General features: G+C 40.2%; 1 protein-coding gene across 1 annotated transcript in view; it reads right to left on the bottom strand.

Moving 5' to 3' along the window:
• The window catches only part of ext1 (exostosin glycosyltransferase 1), a 263006-nt gene extending 239200 nt beyond the window's left edge, over nt 1-23806 (bottom strand). The window contains exon 1 of the mRNA XM_003224835.4: nt 22824-23806. Within this exon, the coding sequence (XP_003224883.1) occupies nt 22824-23806 (983 nt within the window). The remainder of the gene's footprint in view (nt 1-22823) is intronic.
• Between the last annotated feature and the right edge of the window lie 1452 nt (nt 23807-25258).

The following is a 25258-nucleotide window of genomic DNA, read 5'->3' as shown; positions in this document are numbered from 1 at the left end:
AGGCAGAGGTGACAAAAAAGGGGACCACGTTAATTTTCAAATGGATCATGCAATGTGTCATTGATATAAAACGGACCACTGGCAAAAGCTGCAGCTGGATTCCCAACCTGGGAGTGAAATCGATAATAAAGTCTGCCTTCAAGCTTCAGCAGTGAGCACGTTTTTGTTTTTGCCTGTTCTAACACACTGTTTTGTAGAGAGAAGAAGAAATAGTGAAGAAAAATCAGAATAGATGCAATACTTTCCTCTCTATTATTTTCAGGCAATTCTCTAAGCAGTCCATTCCCATTAACCATGCAAGAACTTGAATGGCACCCATATTTCTTCCTGTCATTTTTGTAAAATGGAACTAAGGAGTTAATTCCATATTCATGGTCTGCCGTGTAATTCTATGGTATGCTTCTGGCTAAAGTATAGTCAAAATATAGGACTCGTTATCTGTCGTTCTCTCGGAAGTTGAACATAAAGTCACATGGAGGGACTTGGAAAATTCTTACAGAGTATAATATATATATTAATAAAATCCATGCACTAACAAATATGCAAAAAAAATTAAACCCACAAACATTGAGGTGGCTCTATATCTATTTCCCCTTTAAAGTCTAATAAGATGGTAGTACTGTATCCTGTGACAGAGAATGTCTTCGTTTAAATATGCATTGTACAAATAAATTGAAATATGGAGTCCTCTGCATTCTCAAGTTCTCAAGACTGAGATGAGTGCTTCTGAATAGCAATCCTTTTGATTATAAGTATAAATGCACATTATTCTTTGGTTTATTCTGCCAGTTAACCAATTAACTGATCATTTATCTGGCATGACAGCATCCCATAAATAGGCAGCCTCCCAAAACTAAGATGAGCCTCAGGTAGTGTGCCATCATTGCTGTCTTTTTCCTCCACCTTTTTATTATCGCACAGTCGGAAACGAAAAGTAGATCAAACAAAGAGAGTGCTGATTATGTACAGTAAAAGTCTGGAGGTTGAGCCTGCAGCATTAACGTTCTGCAGACGTACGCCTGGGAATAAATCTCACTGATTACAGTGGGATTCCACATTCATGTAAACATTCATAGATTGCACTGTAAAGGTCTGAAAAGGTTTACGACTGCTCTTAGTCAAAATAGAAAATCAAGATTTATTTGACTTTTATAGCATTTCCTGCTCCCAGCTAACCTAAGGGCCATTTGGGTTGAAACCAAATACCTGATGAATATAATATCTGGGAATCTGGAGACCCTTCCTCCTCATTACTTCTTAAAACTTTTGCCACCTGCATTTTGTATAAGGATGAAATCTTACGCTATTCATGGTATCACCGTAAATCAACATGCAACGTGGAAGGCACATACATCTCTATACACACCCTTCACACCTTTCCCCCTAATATTCTGCCTATAGAGACCTGGAGTTCCCAAAGTCTTTCAGAGATTTTTTCCATCTTTTTGCTTAACTAAAAGGCTGTTGCATCACACAACTGCAGGTCTTTTATTTCTCTTTAATTGCCATGGTTCCATCCTAAGTAATTTAAACATTCAGTTGTTGTGAGAGGCATTAATGCATTCCAAATACTTCATGGAATAACAACTCCCAGGATTCTATAGGATTCTATCAGATGGAAACATAACAGTTAAAAGTGGTAGTTGACCCTCCGTATCCACAAATTTTGCATTCATGGATTCAACCAGCCGTGGCTTCAAAAAATCCAGAAACAAGGTGTTTTTCCCCATTTTACTGCACTATTGCATATAATGTAACTTGAGCACCTACAAATTTTGGTATCCACAGGCAGCCCTAAAACCAAGGCGAAGCTACTAGATATTAGGAGGGAACACCTTCTCAGTGGTAGTTTTTCCTTCAATCCTACAACGGGAAAAGTATAGTATCAGAAGGATTAAATGCTGGCAGCACAAGAGATGAAATGAAATGGATAAATCAGGGAGATCTATGCCCATATTTCCTGAGGACAGCCCTCCCCCTCTCTCTCTATATATATAGATACATAATATACACACACACCTTTTATTTAAAGCATTTGTAATATCAACATTTACTGCTGATTTCAAGGCAATTTAAAGCAATTAATAATGGATGCTTCAGAGACAAAGCCAAAAGCTAGGATGGCTCGGGTTCAAATTTAATCTTTGTTACAAACCATCTCCCATCACAGGCTTAGCATTCAATCCACAATATGAAAATAACTCGAATCCTACACTAATAGCTTGTATGAGATATAAAAATTGTGTGTGTGTGTGTGTGAGAGAGAGAGTCACTTTTAACTTAATATTCCAATAAGTGGCAGAGGTTGGACTAAATAAGCTTGCAGTTTCTTCCAGTGCTACGATTCTATGAAATGTTTGAGTCCATTCTCTCATTCATGCTGACCCACGGATAAATCAAAAGTATGAGAAAAGGTCCCAGGTTCAAACCCCAGGAGCGGCGTGAGCGCCCAGTTAGCTCCAGCTCCTGCCAACCTAGCAGTTCGAAAACATGCCAATGTGAGCTCAATAGGTACCGCTCGGGCGGGAAGGTAATGGCGCTCCATGCAGTCATGCTGGCCACATGACCTTGGAGGTGTCTACGGACAACGCCGGCTCTTCGGCTTAGAAATGGAGATGAGCACCAACCCCCAGAGTCAGACATGACTGGACTTAACATCAGGGGAAACCTTTACCTTTACCTATGAGAAAAGTATTCATTATGGACATTCAAAATGAGTAAAGAAGAGGAGACTCTAAAGAGGAACTCTTTATGGTATGAGAACTTCCAACACACATGGGCATACCACCAGCTATTACAGAAAATTATGTTTTACTAGTCTTCATTTTATGAGGATTGTGTTAGAACAAAACAAATACCAGATGTCTATTTGTTTTATTCGTTGGAATAAGGGTGGTAAGCAAGAGTGGGGGGAATGACTCTAGAAACAGCTCTCTGTTGCAAACAGCTCTGCTTTTAATTAAACACTATACGTGACGCGAACATAAAAATGAAAGCTGCTGGAAAGCAGCAGGTAGGAAACAATTTTATCCAAGTGTAACGGAGAAATATTCCCTCTCCTCTAAAAGCAAGGCTACAGAGCACACCTACAAGCCTCTTACTGCTGTGCCAAGCCACTGCTCTTGGACAAGGTCATTTAAAGATTTTTTTCCCTCCACAGTTGTTTTGTTTGGAAAACAAGAATTATGCAAGTCTCTCCAGAAATCAAGCCAAAAAACAGAGAGGGCAAGGGAAGGAAGAGAGCAGCTGAGCCCCACTGCTGCTCGGATGAGATGGTACGCCTGACCTGGAAGCTTTTATAAAAGTCTGGGGCCATCATGGGATTTCCTTAACCTACTACAAAGATTCTCAAACTGAGAACTGCAGTTAGGAGGTTGGTGAAAAATGTTGCAAAACCACCAAGAATGTCTTTACTTAGACCTGAACTTGATGATTTTGTCTCCATATAGATTTCACACAAGGCATCTGATGAAATGGGTTAGAGTCCATGGCAGCATATGCCAAATAAAATGTGTTAGTCTTTAAGGTGCCACATGATTCATACTTGATGGGTCGGTCTCCTTCACAGTGAAAACTAAAGATGATCTGATCAGAGTCAGATCACCAGACTAGCAAGGACTTAGCCTAGACCTTGTGGTTTTCATGATACACTCATATTGATGAAAACATTGCCACTGCAGGGGACAAGATTACATTAAGAGCTGTGAGCCTCATCTTAAAGGAGTAAGGAAAACTTTAAGAGGTCTGTTAAGACCTTCAACAATTTCCAAATATTTTATGAAAGGACAGAATTGAAAACTGTTGCCCTAAGGGGCTCCATTAGCACATTTACACTATCGAATTAATGTAGTTTGACACCACAGCTATATGCTATGGTATCATGGGAACTGTGGCTTTATAAGGTCTTTGGTCATCTCTATCAAATAGTGCTGGTGCTCCAGTGAACTACAAATTCCATGAATTCATAGCTGGTGCCAAACTACATTAATTCTACAGTGTAGCTACACCCATGTTTCCTTGGTAGTCTCTTTCCAATTATCTTGGTGTGAACCTGGTGTGTTCCATCTAAATACTCTACGTCTCACTGTGGGGTCAAACATTAATAACTGCCAGATGATGTGATAGTGGGGAATGTAGTGCAACTAGCATTAAAATGGAACATGGTGGTAAATTCAGGAAGCTCCACATGCAAATTTATTTATTTACAGTATTTATATTCCGCCCTTCTCACCCCGAAGGGGACTCAGGGCGGATCACATTATAACACACATAGGGCAAACATTCAATGCCCATAAACACATCAAACAGAGACTGAGAGACACACGCAGAGGCAAGTTAACCTTCTTCTGAGGGGATGTTCGATTCTGGCCACAGGGGGGAGCAGCTGCTTCATCATCCACACTGACGGCACTTCCTCATTCCAGGTCGTAAATTAGTTAATCTTGCCTCCCCACTTTATAAGTGGTACCTTATCTCCTACTTGATAGATGCAACTATCTTTCGGGTTGCTAGGTCAGCAACGAGCAGGGGCTATTTTTTATTTTTAATTGACGGGTGCTCACCCCGCCACAGGCTGGCCTCGAACTCATGACCACATGGTCAGAGTGATTTAAGGCAGCTGCTCAACAGCTGCGCCACAGCCCGGCAAAAAGGATTTGTTCTGGAATTGTCAAGTTTTCTGCAAAGCAATATTGGATAAATTCCTCCACTGACTGCTAGCCAGTTCAGGACTGGTCAGAATACATAAATCTCACAAGAACCGAAAATCCATGGACATCTCACAATGGCATGCCAGCTATCACAAGATAAAAAGGTCACACTGCTGCTTGACAGCCTTCACAGCCTGGAAATAGCAACACCACCTCAGCTACTAACCCCATGGATCGACCCACCAGCATTAAGGAATACATGGGTTCTGTGTATCAAATGCCGTGGTTTGTATGTTGAAAACACAACTGGCACTCACTGTCAGTTCATGGAATATGGGATTTGAAGCATTCCATACGCCCTTGATAGGGGACCAGATTCCAAGTCCTCATATATATGAAGTTGTATATACAATGAGATGCCAAGAAAACACTATATCTTCATAATGAATGGGGTGTTCATCATAACTTCTCAAACTAGCAGCAGGGTGCAGATATTCTGGACCACGATTTCTCATCTTCACCCATCTCAACTAAGGTTTCATTTTTGATTCTTGTAAATTTGGACCAAAATGAACCATGGCTTGTATGCAGTACAATCAGATGGCAAACTGGAGATTTAATTCCACAGGAAATGACTCTTTCTGATACTTTTATTCATATGCATCCTCCTTCAAAGAGATAAAAGGAGCCTTTGCAAAAACATGCAGACAGACCAAGGCGCCAGCGAAGTCTGCACTTTCACTGGCATACTACAGGGACCTAGGCACCTATTATCTGGACTTCACTTACGTGAAATTTCCTACTCATGCACGACAGGGACTTGTTTACTGAATAATATATGTTCCGTGCACACATGCTGAAGATCTGATTACAAAGACATGAGGTAGTGTGTGTATTTATTTATTCACTTACCTACTTAAAAGTCCTATAGTTAAAAGGCCTCCCAGTATGCCTTGCAAAGATACATAGCATGACCACAGAGATGCCCTCAGCTTTACAATAAACATTTTAGACATGACACACAAGGGAAAAGGGACGGAGAAGGATCAGCAGGGAAAAGCAAGTTCAGAATACATTTATGATAACTACTAGATGGCAACAAACAGGTCAGGAAATCTGCTGGAATTAGGGCAGCTTTGGTCTCCCAACAGAGATGAAAATAATCTTTCTCTTTTCACGCTTTGTAGTGAAGCCCATAAGAATGGTTAACTCAAAATCTTAACTGACAATGAGCTAAGTTTGGTAAATGGAAATACATTCTGTAGTAATCTCATTGTTGCAGATCTTCAAGTACAGTAGAGTTTCACTTATCCAACATAAACGGGCCAGCAGAATGTTGGATAAGTGAATATGTTGAATAATAAGGAGGCATTAAGGAAAAGCCTATTAAACATCAAATTAGATTATGATTTTACAAATTAAGCACCAAAACATCATGCTATACCACAAATTTGACAGAAAAATTAGTTCAATACGCAGTAATGCTATGTAGTAATTACTGTATTTACGAATTTAGAACCAAAATATCATGATGTATTGAAAACATTGACTACAAAAATGCATTGGATAATCCAGAACGTTGGATAAGTGAGTGTTGGATAAGTGAGACTCTACTGTATTTCCAACTTATGGTGACCCTAAGGCAATCCTATCACGAGCGTGTGACATGCCCAAAATCAACCCATAAGCTTTAATGGTCAAGTGAGGAACTGAATTCTAGTCTCCAGAGTCGTGGTCCAACTGACTCTCTACAAGTTAACATCACCCCATATATAGAGAAAGATTGGAGATGTACTTTTTCCAAGCAGAGAAAGTAACTTCAGTTTTACCAAGAGCCAGGTTTCAGTGGAGGAACACCTTCCTGCAAAGCAAATCTGGTTGGTGTTATTGTTTTTCCACTCCTGCAAGGTCATGATAAAAACATGTCACACCTTCAATATTCTTATGGATAAGTCATAGCTTATTTACCCTATTGACTTATTTTCTACACAATTTTAATGCTGGTTGCATTGCACAGCAGCAATACGATTTCATAAATAAATAACATAGCTCAACTGCCTGCAATATTAAACATGAACCCACCTCTTTTCTGCCTTGCCTCTGCAGTGGTGACTGAGAATTCCTTCATACCCCTGACAAAAGCAACAGAGAAGGAAAAGAAGAAAGCTGTAAAGCTCTAGTAAAGAATGCAGACTTCTTGATTACATGATCTTATTTGCAGAAGGAAGATCATGATGAAGAGAATAACTATCCCATCTCAAAAACTGCCCTGGGAGCCACAGCCAACAGGTTTGATTAAAACATATTAACGTAGCAGCTGCTTGAGAACGATAGATCTTGGGCGTTTTCAACTTTTTTTTAACCAATATGATTTTTCGGCAGTAGGAGTTCCTCACAGCCTACATACCAGTAGTTTGCCCAAAGAACAGTTAAATGGTATAGGCCACCAGAGATGTGGAGTGAAAATTTTCTTTATATATATATATATATATATATATATATATATATATATATATATATAATTTTATTTTACTAAAGGGGGTAAGTGAAAGTCAAACAAACATACATATAGTTTAAAAACAAAAATGACATATAGGCTAACAGTGAGGAAAGCCGGGGAGGGAAATGGGAAAGTGAGGGAATTGGGAAGGGACAAAACACAAAGAGGTAATCGGGAAGGGGTAGGGGTACGTTGAAAACTTCCATTCTTTCCCCAACTCGGAAAGATTACTGTAATATACATTTCTGTCCATGTCCCAGTTCATTTTTCTGTTATAGTCCTTTTCTTAATGTATAAGTCCAGTTTTTCCCACTTTGTATTCCTAATCGGTTCGCCTCTGATTTCTTTCATATAAAAAGTTAATTTGTCCATATTCTTTATTTCTTCCAATTTTTCCAACCAGTGTTCCAACTGCGGGATCTGTTCTGTTTTCCATCTTTTTGCTATAGTTATTCTTGCAGCTGTTGAGATATATGTAAATAATTTATCGTCATTTATATCTAATTCAAATGATGTGTCCAAAATTCCTAATAAATAATATTCAGGCTTCATAGGAAATTTTTTATTCAGTATTTTTTGTCTCCTCATGAATCATTTTCCAAAATTTTTGTATTTTTCCGCATGACCACCACAAATGGTAAAATGACCCTTCCTGGGAGTGAAAATTTTCTAATGAAATTCAACAGAACCTTTCAACAGAATTTCAACAAGATTTCCATGGAATATTTTCAACACCAGATAGATACAGTAGATCCATAGTTATACTGCAATCAATTGTGTTTGATAGCCTAAATGTAGGATACACCATTTTAGTTATATTTCTGAGACAAGCACTGACAAAGGAGCAAACTGGTGGATGAACTGCTAAACTAGTACCTATTTCACAAATTTTTTCCTTCTTAATCCATCACAAATACAAATAAGACAATTCGTGATTTGTTGCCTGTGCTCAAGAGTCACGTACATCCTTTAGCAAAATCAAACTTCATTTAGTTGTACTGAATCTGTTTTTTCTCCTCAGCTTGAAATGGAACTTTACATTCCTACAATGAAATTATTTTTACAAAAGCTTTGAACATGTTTGAAAATAATGAAGTCAAACATGTTAAAACAGATAATATTTACAATACTGGAATACACGGAATCCTAACTTTCAAAACAAGGGTCAATCAATCCTTCACAGTCTAAATCATTTCATCAAATATGCCTCTAAGCAGAAGCAATGCATTGGAAATATTAATTTCACAGATGCCAAAAGAGATGCAATTTTCAGAGTGCTCTTATGTATATAATTTTTAGAACTGATTTCCCTTGTTCAGATGAGACAGGTGGGCATAGGATTGCAACTCAATTCTATAAAGATAAAAAACATTTACAACTTTTTATACAAGCATCCTAAAATATTGGAAGTAACCTCTTTCTCATTGACATCAGTCAAACAATAGTACTGTAGAAACTAGATTGTTTTCATTATTTCAATTACATTCTTGCATATTTTACTTTTGGTTGTGACCAAAGGTTATCTAAAAATACTAAGATCCCACTAGGACATCACACTATTTTGATGTATTGTATGTATTTTGGTTGTGTTTTATAATACTTTAGCAATACACTACCAAGAGATGGTATCTCAAGCAGGAGAGAAGAAGGAGAGACAATGGAATTTGAAACAAATGTCTAAATCTGGAAGTAACATCTTTAATTATTTTTATTTATTGGATTCACAGCTAGGTCAACCTTTTCAATTTTTTTCTTCAGGGTGTCCATCTTTCCTATGTTGTATTGTGATGAGCAAAGGTTAAAGGCATATGATCTGACCCGAACTGAATTGATTTCAGGCACAATGGAAAGTCAAACATTCTCTTTCTCCTGACTCTGCTATTAAATGGTGAATTTTGGTCGTATATAATAATCTTACACACATGTATACATGTGTAGATGAATAAGCTTTAGTTAGTTTAATATGAAAAATTGCACATGCATATTTCCAATGACAATACAAATAAAAACTTGGAATATGATTGTGTCTTATATCCTCAGCTGGAGCAATCAGCATGCACTGCTTATAGTCATTGCATGAAATAACCGGGAGTCTCATTAAGGTCTCCTTCCACATTCCCCACTGCTGTTTACAAAGAAAATAGTTTCTAGTCTGGTGGTTATGGGCATGTATCTGAAAATGCAATGCCCAAAATACTACCTATGTACTACTCCACTTGAAATGCTATCCAAGATCTTTGAAGAGTGAACAGGTTTTTCATGCTGAGAAGAAACAATTGCTCATTGTACGTAAAAACTGCAACCCCAGTAAATGCGTCAAATGAGTAAAAAGGCAGAAGACAGGTCCTTGCTTGCAAGATTCGGATCTTTCTGAACAAACCTATGCATATTTACTCGGAAATACATCCTGCAGTGCTCAACGGGATACACTTAATTACGCACAGGATTCCATCCTAAATTTAGACATGGGCTGAGGAAAGAGGCAGGTGAAAATCGGTAGCAATGTAAAATTCATATGTACCTGCTTAAACCCCAACTTTCTGCAAGTTTCCTGGAGAGTAGGTCCCACCATGTTCAGCTCACATGATCACAGCAACTGGTTCAATATTCCTTCTCCCACAATTGCTTTAAAAGGTGAGAAGGGAATGCAGCCCTCCCTCTGCTCTGAAGGCAACAGCTTCAGGAGAGAACAGCATGATGGACACTATAATTAAGCAGTCAGCAGGACTGAAGTCATGAATATTCTGCAGCAGAAAATAGGAGGGTAAGACTGTCAACAGCCACTGATAATTATGACTACTATGCCTCTGTGTGTGAGCAAATAGATTGCTTCCAATGAACTTCCAATATGGTTTTAGCTAGTGATTGTGTTAACCGAATGGTGAACTAGCTATGTGCTTGGTCCAATGTAACATGCCATTTCTTATGTATGTTCTCAGGTATAAAAGCATCACACCTTGGAGAGCCAGGTTTTGGAGATCCAGCAATTATATGAGGAATCCTTCCAAAAGGTGGGATTTTCTTCACTGCACAGAACTATCCAACCCTTTCATAGGCTCCAGGTAGAATAATAATAAGGTTGAACCTGAAACAACACAGTTGGACTTGGAAGAAATACCCACAGAATTGAGTTGAGCTCCATGAAGTAAGCACACAAAGGATTGCAAGTATACAGACAATAATGTTTTGCTATCTTTGTCCTCTGATTCTTTAGCCAACAGCTACTTTGAAGCAGGACAGTCATTACAGGAGCAGGATCAAAGTCTGAAGTCTGAATCGCTTCCTTGCTGTTTGATGATCAAGGAAATGTTTCCTCGTTATCTTTACTTTGTTTCCATCCCTAAAAACACAGACCAGCATCCCATAGGTGGAACAACTAAAGAAGGGCTTCTTACATGAATTTGCATCATCCCATGATATGAAATACCCATGTAAAAGGCACTATTGTCTTAGAAGCCATAACTATAAATGACAGGGACATGAAATTTTTAAAAATTTTAAAATCTGAAATTGTAATACCTAGATATTTCAGTTTCTTCACTGTTGCAATTCCTGATGTTTGTGTCAGTTTTACTGTACAATCTGGAATTCTCGCCCAGAGAGTTCTAGGGCTTCTTCAAGCTACAAACCCCAGGAATTCACAGGATGTGGCCACAGCAGCAGAAGTGGAATCATATTGCTATAACTGTGTAGTGTGAAAGCTCTCCTGAGAGGAAGGCAATACATCCAATGCTTCTGCTACATGAAAAGGATCACTTGCCTAGCAAGCATAAAGATTTTAAAAACCAGCCCAAACAATTGCATCTGGAAGCATTTTTCATAGATAAAAATCACTACAGGACTACTTCCAGTTGTGACACTGCATTTTAAAGGAGGTCGTTCACATGTATACAGCTGGAAGTTGCTAAATGCTGCTTTCACATGCGAATCGGCCCTTGGTTGTTTGTGGCTAAATTTAGTGGCGGGGGGGGGGGGTGTCAGTTATTCTCCCATTCTCTTCATCTGATCACTGAGCAATCCCTTTTTCCCTCTTTTCTTATCATTGCTTCAGTATGCACCACAGGTCTTGCTTCATTTCCTACCACAGAAGAAAAGAGAATCTGACAATTAGTAAGTTACAAACAGGTTTCCTTAAATTCATAATGAGTCTAGTGTCCTTTACTCTGAGCTGTATGCTCATATCAATTCTTCCCTTTATTGACGCTCTGCCATTTCAGATGTTAATCAAACTCCTTTTTTTGTCTTCTGCCTTGGAGCAGCAGAGTTTAATTCCCATCCCCACGCAGACCAGTCTTTTAAAAACCAAAGAGCAGTGCAACATGAAAAATAAATCCTATAATTTTATATCCCCCCTCCCTTGGATTAGGAAAATTATCATTAATTTTTCATGCACTGTAACCCTACACAACAGTAGATGCCAAATCAAATGGAAAAGCAATGCCTCAAAGCCCCAAATACCATCTATGGACTGCCTACGTGGAAAGACTCCCAAAGAATCAATCATAAAGCAAAGCATTTTTGCCTTCTGAAGTGTAATCTCCCTTTGCTACCCACCCAGAATTGTTCTTCCCCTTCATCTGCAAATAATGAGTTTGATTTGCAGAGGCAGACTCCGATTTTGGCACCTGCAGAAGATAACGGGTGCAATTTGGATGGAACACTTTACAACAGTTGAACATCAAACTCCCTGGCTGCACCTGTAAATCAGATACCGTTATCAAATGTGCCGGCAGTTATCAGAGGGTGAAGAGGGGGCATACCTGAAGAGCAGCAATTCTATAGGGAAGGAAAACAAAAATGAGACATCCAGATCCCCTTAAACTGGGAGAAAGGCAAGAAAAATAAATGGTAAATAGTATCAATAAATAACTATACTATTCATCCTTAAAAAAAAAAACAAGGCATGTGTAGGCAGGGTCATTTGAATCATACAGAGCAAAAGAGAAAAGGACCTACAGTATTTCTTCAATTCCAAGACACACTTTTTCCTATATAAACATATCTACAAATGGGAAGTGTCTTAGAATCGCGGGTGTATCTGATGTACTTTTGGTGGTACTGAAATTACGGTGCATCTTACAATTGATGACATTTTACAATTGAAGAAATACTGTAATATAACACAGGATGCACGCATTGTGGTATAATGGTCCAAATGTCTGACTAGAATTCCCTGTTTTGAATCCCAGTTTAGCCATGGAAACCCACTGGGTGGCCAAACCCCCTTCTGGGGAAGGCAATGATAAACCTTTTCTGAATGAATTTTGCCAAGAACACTCTATGAAATGTGGTGGATAAGTAACTTGAAGGTGTATATATAGACAGACAGGCAGCATGGGCCACAACATCAACTAGCGAAGATTTGTATTCTGCCCTTCCTGGAAAGCCCAGGTATCAAATTTAGGACCTTTCTTCATATGTTCAAGCACAGAACTACTGTCTCTCCAAAAATCAAATGGGAGTGTTTAGAGACTAACCAAAAGCACATTCTAAGTGGGAAAAAGACATGCAGCAAAGAGAAAATGGGTTATAAAAACCAGACATCACATTCTCAACACATACATGCCTTCCAGGAACTTTAACTGTATGTACACAAACAACAGAAATCTCCATGTGATCATAGTTTATAGTGAACCGTGCATCAAAGGGCACAAATCCAAGAATATAATTATAGGACATTTCAATTATGGAAAGGGGATGAAAATGATACAACATGATCTGGAAGCCTTCCCTGTTAACATTTTTCATGCACTAAATATTTTTCTCTCATAGCCAGATAATCAACCAAATCAGGGCTAATTCTGTTCCATTCAACTGCACAGAAAGAACCAGAGATACAACAAAGTAAACAAACCAGGGATTTTATGTACAAACCCATTTTATAAGAGATATTGTGGAGGACAATAGGGATGGTAATTCCTTTCAATAAGCTACTGCTTACTGTTAATTGTCTTACAGTAATTATTGCATTGGCTGCTTACAGCAATGCCTCTAAAGCAGGGGTCCCCAAACTAAGGCCCGGGGGCCGGATGCGGCCCTCCAAGGTCATTTACCTGGCCCCCGCCCTCATTTATAATAGAATATTTTTATATCATTTTAAATAATATAATATATTGTATATACATATACAATAATAATATTATCATTTCATACAATATAATACTAATAATACCATATAATAATATTAATTATATGTTATATATTACATATAATATTACAGTATAGTGGTATAGTTCAATATAGTAATATATAATGCTAATATTGTCCTATGCTAATAATATAATATATTGTATGTACATACAGTTGCTCTGGAGTGAGAAGGTGAGAAGGGCAGGATATAAATGTAATAAATAATGTAGTAAATGAATAAATAAATTATTTTAGACTTAGGCTCGCCCAAAGTCTGAAATGACTTGAAGTCACACAACAACAACAATCCTAATTAACTTGACTATCTCATTGGCCAGAAGCAGGCCCACATTTCCCATTGAAATCCTGATAGGTTTATGTTGTTTACTATTGTTTTCATTTTTAAATATTGTATTGTTCTTTTGTTGTTGTTGTTTTGCACTACAAATAAGACATGTACAGTGTGCATCAGAATTTGTTTGTATTTTTTTTTTCAAATGATAATCCGGCCCCTCCACAGTCTGAAGGATTGTGGACCGGCCCTCGGCTTAAAAAGTTTGAGGACCCCTGCTCTAAAGGCTTGAAAGTGACAGCCGCAGTGCTTTACAAATTGAGTCTATTTTGTTGTGTGACTTCAATTCACTTCTGACTTACGGCAAGTGTTTTCTTGGCAGAATTCTTTCAAAAGGTATCTAGTACCTTCAGACTATCCAGATGAGATTTAGGCTCACTGCTCAAACTTGGTATCAACACTGGTGTCTCTCTGAAACTTTGGAATAGGCACGTGTGGTGTTTTTTTGAAATCATTCCATATTCTAACACAAACTTACAGTTTTGGATACCATCTTTTGCCATCAGTTTCTGTCTATTTTGCAATGTTCCATCAACGTTATCTACCACTGTTATACCGTACTTGGAAATTTAAAACTGAGATACAGAACATCATCATCTGCCTTGCTGAAGCAACCATATCTTTTCTAATATATTTACATGAAAAACATGTTACAGCAGTTACAACTATCATACCAGCTGTTCTTGGTTGGAATACTTTTTGCTGTGTTACTGTGTTATATTAGGGATCCATCAAACTACCTGCTTTTAATTTGAAAATATATGAATATGTATAGTATTCATGAGATTCATGCCTGTTAACCCAGTTTGATTGTTGCTTCTTTGGCAAGGCATCACCTCTCCAAAACAGAAAAATCAAGAAATGAAAATGCTTCCTCCTCAAAGGTTGCATGTAAAAATCACAAATATTCCTGCAAACTGCAGAAGATGTGAAAACTGATATCCCAGTATGAACAGCTATCATTGCTACTGTACCTCAGTCTTGGAGACTCCAAAATTTGAACAAACAATGAACAATGACTGCATAACCCCAAAATGTTTACCTTAACCAGTTGTACATGTACTGTACGTCAGAGTTCTTATATCCTAATAAAATAAGAAATCAAATAATATAAAGTTCAAAAAGAGGTAAAAGCTATGATCAAATGCATATTAATAAACTCAAGTTTTATCACATTAAGAGGTTTTGAGGCTGTTTGGAAACTGTGGGTTTGTTATTAAAAGAAAATTCCAGGAAAAATGATGCTTTCATTGTTCCCCAGTTAAAGGAACTTAATCTCGCTACAAATATTTATCCAGATCCTATTTTATCCACAGCCAGGTAGAGTCTTTTACTGGATCAAGGCCTCTTTGTCAACTAAAATTCCTTCCCACGTCTTTCTTCTTCTTCTGTGTCTCTTTTGTACAGGAAGCATGTCAACTCTTACTTGGCCAGCTGCCTTGTTCCCTTAAGTTCTTCGATCTAGAACAGCTTGCTTTCATGACTCCATACTCGATTGTATTTTGAATCATAAGGACTGCTAGGTCTTAGGCAAAGATAGGATTTGGTCAAAATAATTCCCTGGCCAATTATAGAAAAAGAAAAATAAACAATGAAAGAGAAAACAGAACATAAGAAAAGCAGGCTATCCATATTGTGGATTAAATCAACATAAAGTGAGGCACACTTCCAAAAGTCTATGAAACCTAAGAACCACGATAACTTACTATCATATGAATATATGTGTGTCTGTATATGCATTTGGGGCCACGATAGGACAGCGGGTTAAACAGCTAGCTGCAGGAGATCTGCTGAACGGAGGGTTGGCAGTTCAAAGCCGCGAGTCAGAGTGAGCTTCTGGCTGTCAGCCCTAGCTTCTGCCAACCTAGCAGTTTGAAAGTATGCAATGCAAGTAGATCAATAGATACTGCCTCAGAGGGAAGGTAAAGGCATCCTATGCAGACATGCCAGCAATCGGAGAAGTCTACAACAGGCTCCTCAGCATGGAAAATGGAATAAGAGCACCTCCCCATGGCCGGAGGTGAGCATCGCCTCCAAACGCCAGAGATGAAAAAGGGAAGCCTTTACCTTTGTCTGCTCTACTGTATGTTGTTCATTATAAAAAAGCACTGAATGTTTGCCCTATATGTGTATTGTAATCCCCTCTGAGTCCCTTCGGGGAGATAAAGCAGAATATAAAGATTATTATTATTATTATTATTCCGTCTGTATATGTCTACCTTACACCAGAATCTACCTTACACCAGATTAGCCCATCTTGCCCACTTTTGACTATTCTGACTGGTTTTTACTGTTTCCATATGATCTTCTACATGATCCCAATAACTTTAGGGACACAAAGGATTGATCTACACTGTAGAATTAATGCAGTTTGACACCACTTTAGCTGCCATGGCTCAATGCTACGGAATCCTGGGATTTGTAGTTTGGTGAGACACCAACAGACTCTGACAGAGAAGGGTAAAGACCTTGCAGAGATACAACTCCCATGATTCCATAGCATTGGGTCAAGGCAGTTAAAGTAGTGTCGAACTGCATTAATTCTACAGTCCAAGCAGATCCTAAACCTAGCCTTGCATCAAAACATTCCTATCTAATGTAGTGAACAATTTTTAAGGGAAAAAGTGAAACCAGATGAGAGAGTGGTTTTTCTCCTCCTCCCTTCCCAATCAATTTTGTAATATGTAACAATGCAATACATAACTTAAAGTTATGCTCATTCATTCTTCTGCTCTTAAGTAATCCTGATGCAGTGAATACTTATTGCATTACCAGACCTGGAAACCGTTACAGCCTACAGACAAAACACTCTCTATATAGAACAGACTATTTAACAATACCAAGAATGCTGTTTAGCTACACAGAGAAGTGTGTGGCTGTGAATCTCTTATTATGGAAATGGTCGGATATCTACATCCACAGAAAACTCCTTGGGTATTCCTGGTACAGCTTCGAAGCAGATAACGAATACAGAAAACCTCAGGAAATCAGATTTCAGCAAGCAGTCTAAAACACCCATCCATTAAGTTAAGTAAATGCTTGAAGCTATTTATCTTAGAAACAGCACTTTGCTACAAAATAATCTAGGAAGACCCATTCATACTTTCTGGTAGCAGCATGACTGCCAATTCTCTACAGCTAGATCCCAAACACAAATCTTGTGAAATCTAAATACAATGCGACTCCAGTATCCACTGAACTTATCTGTTGTTGTTTCACTTACCCACAGTTCCATTTATTCTCTGGGCTTCCTATACGCTCTCTCCTCAATACCTCCATTGTTTATCCCATTGAAAATAGCAGGTGTTACTATTACTCACAAAGAAAGGCAGGTAAGAAATAAAATTGTTATTATTATTAAAATGTCCTCACAAAATCCTGGAATGTATGCTTTGCAGAAAAAGGATCAACTTATGGTGCATCTACACTGCAGAAATAATGCAGTTTGACACCAGTTTAACTGCCAAGGCTCAATGATATGGAATCCAAAATGTTGAAAATTAGTGTCAATTCATTTTTTTAAAAAAAATAATTCAAAATGTCCACAATTAACATATTTATCTATATTCCCCTACAACTCCAAAGACCATGTAAGGTGATACAATGTCTATTACACATATGCACAAGCAGAAAGAGAGAACAAGCCAAGCCTTAAACCCTATTTGCAAGTATTCTAATCAAGGTAATGCAATTCATTTTGCTCAGCATCAGCTTTATCTGCTGAGATGCATAACTTTGATAGAAATTAATTAGTTCGCTCCTGCAGATGGATTTCTTAATAGAACTTGGAAAGACTGAGCCAAAACATGTCAAACCCTCCAGAGCATATTGCAAATAAGGTAGAAGATTCATCAGCAGAGCTGAAGTGGGATACAAGGCACAGAGCAAGGAAGAAAGATAGATAGAAATGTGGGGTTCTCAGCAACTCTTTACACAGCACTTAATTGCAACTAACTATCTCAGCTTTCTCCTTCACTTTGTCCCTTTGAGGCATTAACTATGTAATCCAATTTATCAGAGAGATTGTAGCTGGTCAATTTCACCCTAGAACAGGGCTTCTAAAACTCTACCAGGACCCCAGGAACATAGGTATATAAATTAATTACAAAAACCAAATATCTACTGGCAACACACCAACATTCGCAAGGCTCGCTAAAGAGGCTGATGTTCCTTTTTATGAAGTACAACTAAAGCATCTTCTGCAGAGTCCACTGTAAACACTGCACAACAAGTGAGTGTAAATGCCTAAAACAGCCACCAGGTGGCATTCAGTTAAATTTAATGGTTGCTAAATTATTGGGGACCCACAATTGATCTTGGGGACCCACAATTTAAGAAGCAGTGATCTAGAATACTTCCTCTATACGCACATACAATCTCAATAGATTTTAATCCCACAAAAGCCCCAGAGACTGCAGATTTGCTCTACTTGTTGCTTTGTTATGTGTGTTCACGTCTACTATTGACTGATGCAAATCCCTACCATAGACTTCCCTTGGCAAGATGTATTCCTCTGAGGCAGAGAAGGTGTGCCTCTGCACAGGGGCAGCCAGGGTGTTTCCAAGGCTGAGTGAGGATTCAAATCCTGATCTTTGACACAAAGTTTGACACAAATCCATGCTGCCTCTTACTAATAGTATACCAACCTTTTCTTTCTTGAGAGACTGGGAGAAGGTCTAATTTGGCAGTTTCATACTGCTGCTCGATAGTTTCCATCTCAGCCAGCCGCTCGCTACCTGCCTTGCCAGGATCAATATTACCAGGCCAACAGGCCACTTGCTGAATATCCGCACTCCTGTCCATCAGAAGAAAACAAGGTAAGATAAATTCCCCTGCAAATTTCAAGCTCAAATGAGAAAGGAAAGCAGGGAAATGTCTGACTTGCAAAACTGCGGACAACCAGACAACTCATGCCAATGCTGTTGAGGTGGTTTTTTTCTTTTCTTATTTTGAACATGCCATGGGACAACAGGAACTGCCTTGTTAGACTGGCAGAACTAAAGTCCATTTCATTCAATATCCCAATAAGTCATATTTCTCCTGGCAGCTCTGTGCACAGCAGAAAGCTAATGGCACTGTATCTACAATTCTTAGTTTGGAGGGATAGACTGCCTTTCGTTATAGAGGTTTACAGTTGCTATAATAACCACAAAAACCTTTTTTCCTGAGAGTAGAACAAGCTAATTCTCAGTCTTCTTCCCAGAAACGTCTTTTAACTTTAGGGATATCTACAATGGAGAAATGATGCAGTTTGGTGGCACTTTAAATGCCACAGCAAGCATGTAATATAGGAGTTCTAGTCTTACAAGGCCTCTAGCCTTCTTCACCAAAAAGTGCTGATGGCTCACCAAAATACAACTCCTATGACTATAAACAGTAGTACTGAGCCATGGGAATTAAAAGTGGAGTCAAACTGCATTATTCTTCCAGTGTAGATGCAAACCCTTAGATTAAATTAAATACTGGTTTCCTTCAGATTACTTTGAAAAAAAAGCTCCAGAACTGTCACATTTCTTATTTTCATAAGAAGCAGTGTTCTCTTTTCTCCCTCCAAACAGGGAAAGAATGATAACAAAGCACTGTTTCATGTATGAGAATCAATCTGATGTGCTTGTAAAGAGATATGGCCAATATTCTGGAAGTCACGCTTCCCGCAGGACATGGCCTTGTCAGAATTCATAAACTAAGTGCAAAGCCAAGCATGGACAGGACTTGAATGGGGGGAGAGGGAAAAAGAGAGATAAAAGGGGGGGGAGAGCTGCACAGCAGATGACAGAAATATATAAATCCACGTTGACTCCGTGCTTCTGTGTGATTTTTAAGGCTGCAAAAAGATGCTCTCAGAGGTGCAGTCTTTCCAAAGTGCAGCCCTAATCATCTGTGGCAGCTTTTGCAGAAGTAATTGCCCTAACCTTTTCCGGAAGGCCATAAATCAACAATGACCTGACTTGAAAGAACGACATACCTGTGGTGGCAGGCACCAAGTCGAGATCAACCCGATTTCTAGCAGTCTTAAGGTAAATCACCAAGATTTTGACAACTAGACCTCTTCCCTCTTTACTCACCCCAGACTATTCAAATGAGATGTTACAAAGGACTGGAGAAGAACAGGAATAAATTGCATGTACAAGAAAAAAAGAGCTTTTGTGTTTCAGCTCCAGCACTGGGTTTGAAAATAAAACTCTTGGGGTGAACATTGGTTCCAAAGCACTTTGTTCTGCAATTGCATGTGTGATTCTGCTTTTGGTTGTTACAGACCTTGGGCTTGCAGTGAAAAAAATAAATTAGATCTCACAAATTCTATCTAAAACCCTGGCATTCAATGGAGTATTCTCCTCTGCTTCAAACATGGCTGCATTTTTACAGCAAGGAAAGGAAAAGACAAGCCATTAAAAGATGAATCTTACTCAACACAGAATGCAATTTTGGCTTAGACGTAAGCACATACAGGACAGAGACATCAGAGCATTACATCTTTGGGGTAGAATCTCTCAACACAGAAGAACAGAAGGAAACTTTATGCCACATCAAACTTTGCCAAAACAGCTGAGAAACATTAGTCAGAGATTGCTCTATCAGGATGCAGGTGTGCCTTCGAATTACCTGTTGACTTAAAGCAATCCCATGAATTTCATACGGTTTTCTTAGGCAAGGAATACACAGAGATGGTTTGGCTCGCTCCTTTCCCAAAAAATATAGCGTACAGCACCTAATATTCATTGGCTGTCTCCCATCCAAGTTCTAACCAGGGCTAATCTTGCTCAGATCAGAAGAGAATGGCTGCCTTTAAAGTATTCAGGCCCTTACACCAAGCCACTTTTTCAAACAAAGACATTCCTGGAAACCTACAGGCATTTAAATCCGATGCATTCCCTCTCTCCAATATGCACAGAGGTATATGCTAACCTCGGATTAGAAAGTGTTTCACTTGTCCTTGCACACTCCATTCACACAAGTTTTAAAGTGAAAGGTTCCTGAGTTATACACTAACTAGGGGTCAGGATATCTGATCACACAGGCATGATAGTCCCATGACCTCTGCAAAGCTCCATACACAGTCATTCTAACTGGTTCCAGATGCATGACAAGTAAGAATGTTTCTTCATGCAAGAAGGAGTGATATTCATTCTTGTAATTTAGTGTTTAGCTGGTGATAGCCAGTTTGAAAAGGCTGTAGGCCAAATAATACATTTCTGCAGCTACGTACACCCTTCCAATGTATATTGCCAAATTTCTGAGATCATCCTGAGGAAACGCCACTTTAGATCAACAGATATGGGTCCAAGTCTGTTTCCTCCTCACATAGAATTAGGGTCCCTTTAACGTGCAAATCTCCACTGTGCAAACGCAGCTGTGGCCAGCATTTAAATTAAGTAATTAGTTTCGAACTGGCTCATTATCACTACAGCCCTACTATGGCTATTCCAACACAACTGTTGTCTCAGCAACTATGTGGAAAAATGACAAATACACAATTTGCAAGTTATGTTGGAAAATATATAGACATTTGAAGCAATCAAACAATGAGGCAAGGATGCGTTTTATGTTACTCCAAAGCAAAGGAAAGCTTGGATGCAAAAGGAAGGAAGGAAGGAAGATAAGACTGAAGCATCTGGACGGACAATATAGAAGGCTTTTGAACTGCAAAAAAAGCCTTCAGATCTGAAGAAAGACTTCTGTGAAACTCAAAAGCTTGTGATTATATTCTGCAAACCTAAGTGCCCCTAGAAGGTACCATCCCGATATAATGGCACTCTCTATTTTCTTAACTGTATTAACTCCAGAGGGCTGATTTAAAAAATGAGGGGAAACCAGACACGTCTGTGGAAAAGCCACAGGAAATGTTTATATCACTGGAAATAATTGTCAACATGGAAAAACACACTCAAAGGGCTTTGAAGCCACAGCAATTCCACTGATTTTTACAGCTGGGTTGGGAAAGAAAAATAAATGCAAAGGCTAGATTTCAACTTACACACATCAATTGAACCTGAACTGTTTCTGTTACTGAGTCAGAAATCTCAGATAAGCAAGTCAGGGTTTACTCATCTAAATAAATGTACACACACCCACAGATTTAGCCAGTCATCAGATTTCTTTGAACTTTGTTCTAGGCAATATGCACCTGGGGCGAAAATGGAGAACACTTAACTATGGCAGGAAGGGGAGGTGAATAACTGAAAGATATCAAGATACTACTGATAGTTGGTTATGTGTCATTGAAACAAGTAAACTACAAATTTCTAGCTCCAGGAAAATATGAAAGTTTCAGAATAAAGCTGTGATCTAGAGCAATCTGGTCTGAATAGACATGCTGATGAAATGTTCTCATGTTTTTAGATTCAGAAAAATATCCTGGAGAAATCTGGTTAGACTTAAAATACCATCCTAGCCACGGTTTTCTCAGCAACAAGCTCCAAAGGGCTAAATGGGATTCACTCCCAAAGAAATATCAATAGAATTTCTGCAGTATACAATTCAATTCACAACTGTGGTGGATCTAGAGATCAATTTGTCTGTTACAGAGACTCTACCTGGAGTATCAAAAGTGCTACCAAAAGAGAGAAAAATATCTAGAAATAAGGGACAAATCCACTCCTAGCTTTAAAAAACAAGTATTTCATGTTAAAAACATGTAAGAAGTATGATACCTATTTAAAATATCATTGCCCCTCCTGGAAGCTTCACTTGAGTTAATTCTCACTTTGATGTAACAATAAAAAATGTCGCCTTGGAGACCAGGGAAAGGGTTGAGGGCCACCCATTGCTCATTCCTGACTTAAATACACATGGGTCTTACTCATTTCCAAACAGCAATTTTAGGAGAGAAAATCTCAAAAATCTCAGAGATTATAGCCCAAAAGCTCCAGGCTGGAGCAAAGCAGGGAAACTTAATCTCATATTTCAACCTTATGCCACAGTAATGAATTTCCTCAACACCACTTACAATCTGCAACAGTATAAGTGTTTTCTGAGTTTTTGAAGTTGGGCCTTACTTAGTTGGGCCTTTGCAGATGGGAGAAAGAAAGCAAGAGACAGGCAGAATGGCGTAGGAGTCGTTCAGCTAAAGTTCCTCAACCTTTGGTCCTCCAGCTACATCCCAAAGATGGAGAACCACAACCTTAAGTTGTGACAGACGCGTATAAAGGAGAAAATGGAGCAATAAAAGGCATGGCCGAGTAGGCCCACTTACTTTTCATACTCAGCGTTGTCCCTATCGCACCGCGAGTCCTTGTGCTTCTGCCAGTCTTTGCCATGCTTGCAGGTGGTCAAGAGGACAACATCCTCCCCATTATGGACATGATATAAGGCATTCCTGGTGTCCGATCCTATCCCGGTCAGGTACCTTTTCCCCTTGAAGACCAGCATGTACTTCCTGAGGGGCGGGATGGTGTTAAACCTCAGGAAGCCCTTCTCCCCTCCTGTCCTCGGGTGATCCTTCGAAAAGAGCGGGATGGAAACATCGAAGTTGGGGCGGAAGTTCTCCGTGCTGATGCTGGCCTTGGCCAACATGGCGTGCCCAATGTCGAAGCCCACATCCTCAGTGTAGTCGGGCCATGTGCCGGAATATAAATTAAAAACTAAGTGGTTCCTCCCATTGTTCCACAAGTGGAGGCCCTGGACTTTGGACCGCAAGTTGTGCACGTACTGGGGGGAGAGCTGGTCACGGTCTAAGGTGTCCAGGCTAAGGATGAAGAGGCAGGCCTGGCTGGGGTCGGAAGTATAAAAGCGGGAGCCCTCGACAGCGGCGAGGATGTTTTGGTAACTCTCAGCGATCTTCTCCCCTTTCTGCTGCGGGTAAACGTAGACCTTGAAGCCGTTCCTCTGGCACCGGGCGAAGTCAAAGCAGGAGTCCATGCGGCACTTCTTCCCTTTGTAGACGCTGGCATTGGCATCCCGCTTCTGCCGCGGGGAAGCCTGGGCATTGTAGTCCTCGCTCTCCAGCTGGTCCCAAGGTACCAAAGGCCGCAGGGCGTCCGGGAAGCGGGGCCAATATCGCTGCTGCTGTTGCGAGCCATACCTGCCACTACTGCTGCTACTACTACTACTGGGAGCTTGGCGCCGGCTTTGGTTCCGGGAGGCTCTGAAGCGCACGCCGCCGAGTCCGAAGTAGGCGAGCAGGACGACGCAGGTGCCGGCCGAGAGCAGGGTGAAGTAGCGTTTTTTGGCCTGCATGTGTCCTGTCGTCGAGGGGGTCGAGGAGAAAGGCAGCGCGACTCCAACTCCTCCGGGCCCCAAGGGTCGGCCAGGGGACACTCTCAGCTTGAGTCCGCCATCTTCCCACCACTTCAGGCGGAGCCTTCAAACTCTCTTTTCCCACCACCTCTGGATTCCTTTCCCCAAGGCTTGGGCTGATGCAGCAGCGCATGTGGGCGACTTCGTCGTTAACTTTCTCTTCTTCTCCGCTGCTGCTGCTGCCGGTCTTTCATCTTTGGGGGAAAGGGAAGCGAAGGAGGGAAAGGGAGGGAGGGAGGAAGAGCGGAGCAAAATAAACCACAACAAAACAACAATAAGGTGGCTTTCGGGAGAGAAGAGGGAGACCCGAAAGAAAGGGATTGGGAATTGATGGGGAAATACACCCAGTTGAGTGCAGCTTTGGGCAAAGGAGAGGCTGAGAGCGGGAGGACAAGGGAGTCAAAACAAACAACAAAATAGGAATATAAGGTGGCTTTGGGAGAGGAGAGAAAGAGGGAGACCCGAAAGGAAGGAATTGGGAAAGGGAGACACGTTCAGTGAGTGCTGCTTTGGGCAAAGGAGAAGCTGAGAATGAAAGGAAGCGGGAGTCAAAACAAACAACAAAATAGGAATATAAGGTGGCTTTGGGGAAGGAGAGAAAGAGAGAGACCCCAATGTAAGGAATTAGGAAAGGGAAGCACGCCCAGTGAGTGCTGCTTTGGGCAAAGGAGAGGATGAGAGGAAGAGGAAACCAAAACAAACAACAAAGCAACAATATAAGGTGGCTTTGGGGAAGGAGAGAAAGAGAGAGACCCCAAAGCAAGGGAATGGAAGGGAAAGCACGCCTTTGGGCAAAGGAGAGGCTGAGAATGGGAAGAAGAGGGAACCAAAACAAACAACAGCAAAATAACAATATAAGGTGGCTTTTGGGAGAGGAGAGAATGAGGGAGACCCGAAAGGAAGGGTTTGGGAAAGGAAGGAAGCCCAAAGGAGAAGCTGAGGATGGGAGGAAGAGGGAACCAAGACAAAGAATAGAATAACAAAATAACAATATAAGGTGGCTTTTGGGAGGGGAGAAAAAGAGGGAGACCCCAAAGCAAGGGGCTGGGAATTGAAGGGAAAGAAAGCACGCCCGGTGAGTGCTGTGGGCAAAGGAGAGACTGGGATTTCAAGGGAGAGAGAAGGAAATAAGGAAGGAAGGCAGGCACTCACTGAGAGCCCTCCCGCCAAGGAATAAGCCGACGACCCGGTCTCCCTTTGGCCCTTAAATCCGACGGAGGAACTCGTCCCGCCCTCCAGGTCTCTCTCTCTCTCTGCCTTCCTTCTCATGCACACACACCACACACCAACGCGGATCAGGGCGCAAAGGGTTCAAACCTCCTTGCAAATATCATCTCCATGTTCTTACTCGAGAGAGAGGCTTGGGATGCAGCCCGCGCCCGGATCACATCC

The sequence above is a fragment of the Anolis carolinensis genome, chromosome 4, assembly GCF_035594765.1.
Source record: "Anolis carolinensis isolate JA03-04 chromosome 4, rAnoCar3.1.pri, whole genome shotgun sequence".
NCBI classification, from domain to species: Eukaryota; Metazoa; Chordata; class Lepidosauria; order Squamata; family Dactyloidae; genus Anolis; species Anolis carolinensis.
Note: the sequence above shows the minus strand (reverse complement) of the source record. Positions and strands in the feature narration are given on the sequence as shown.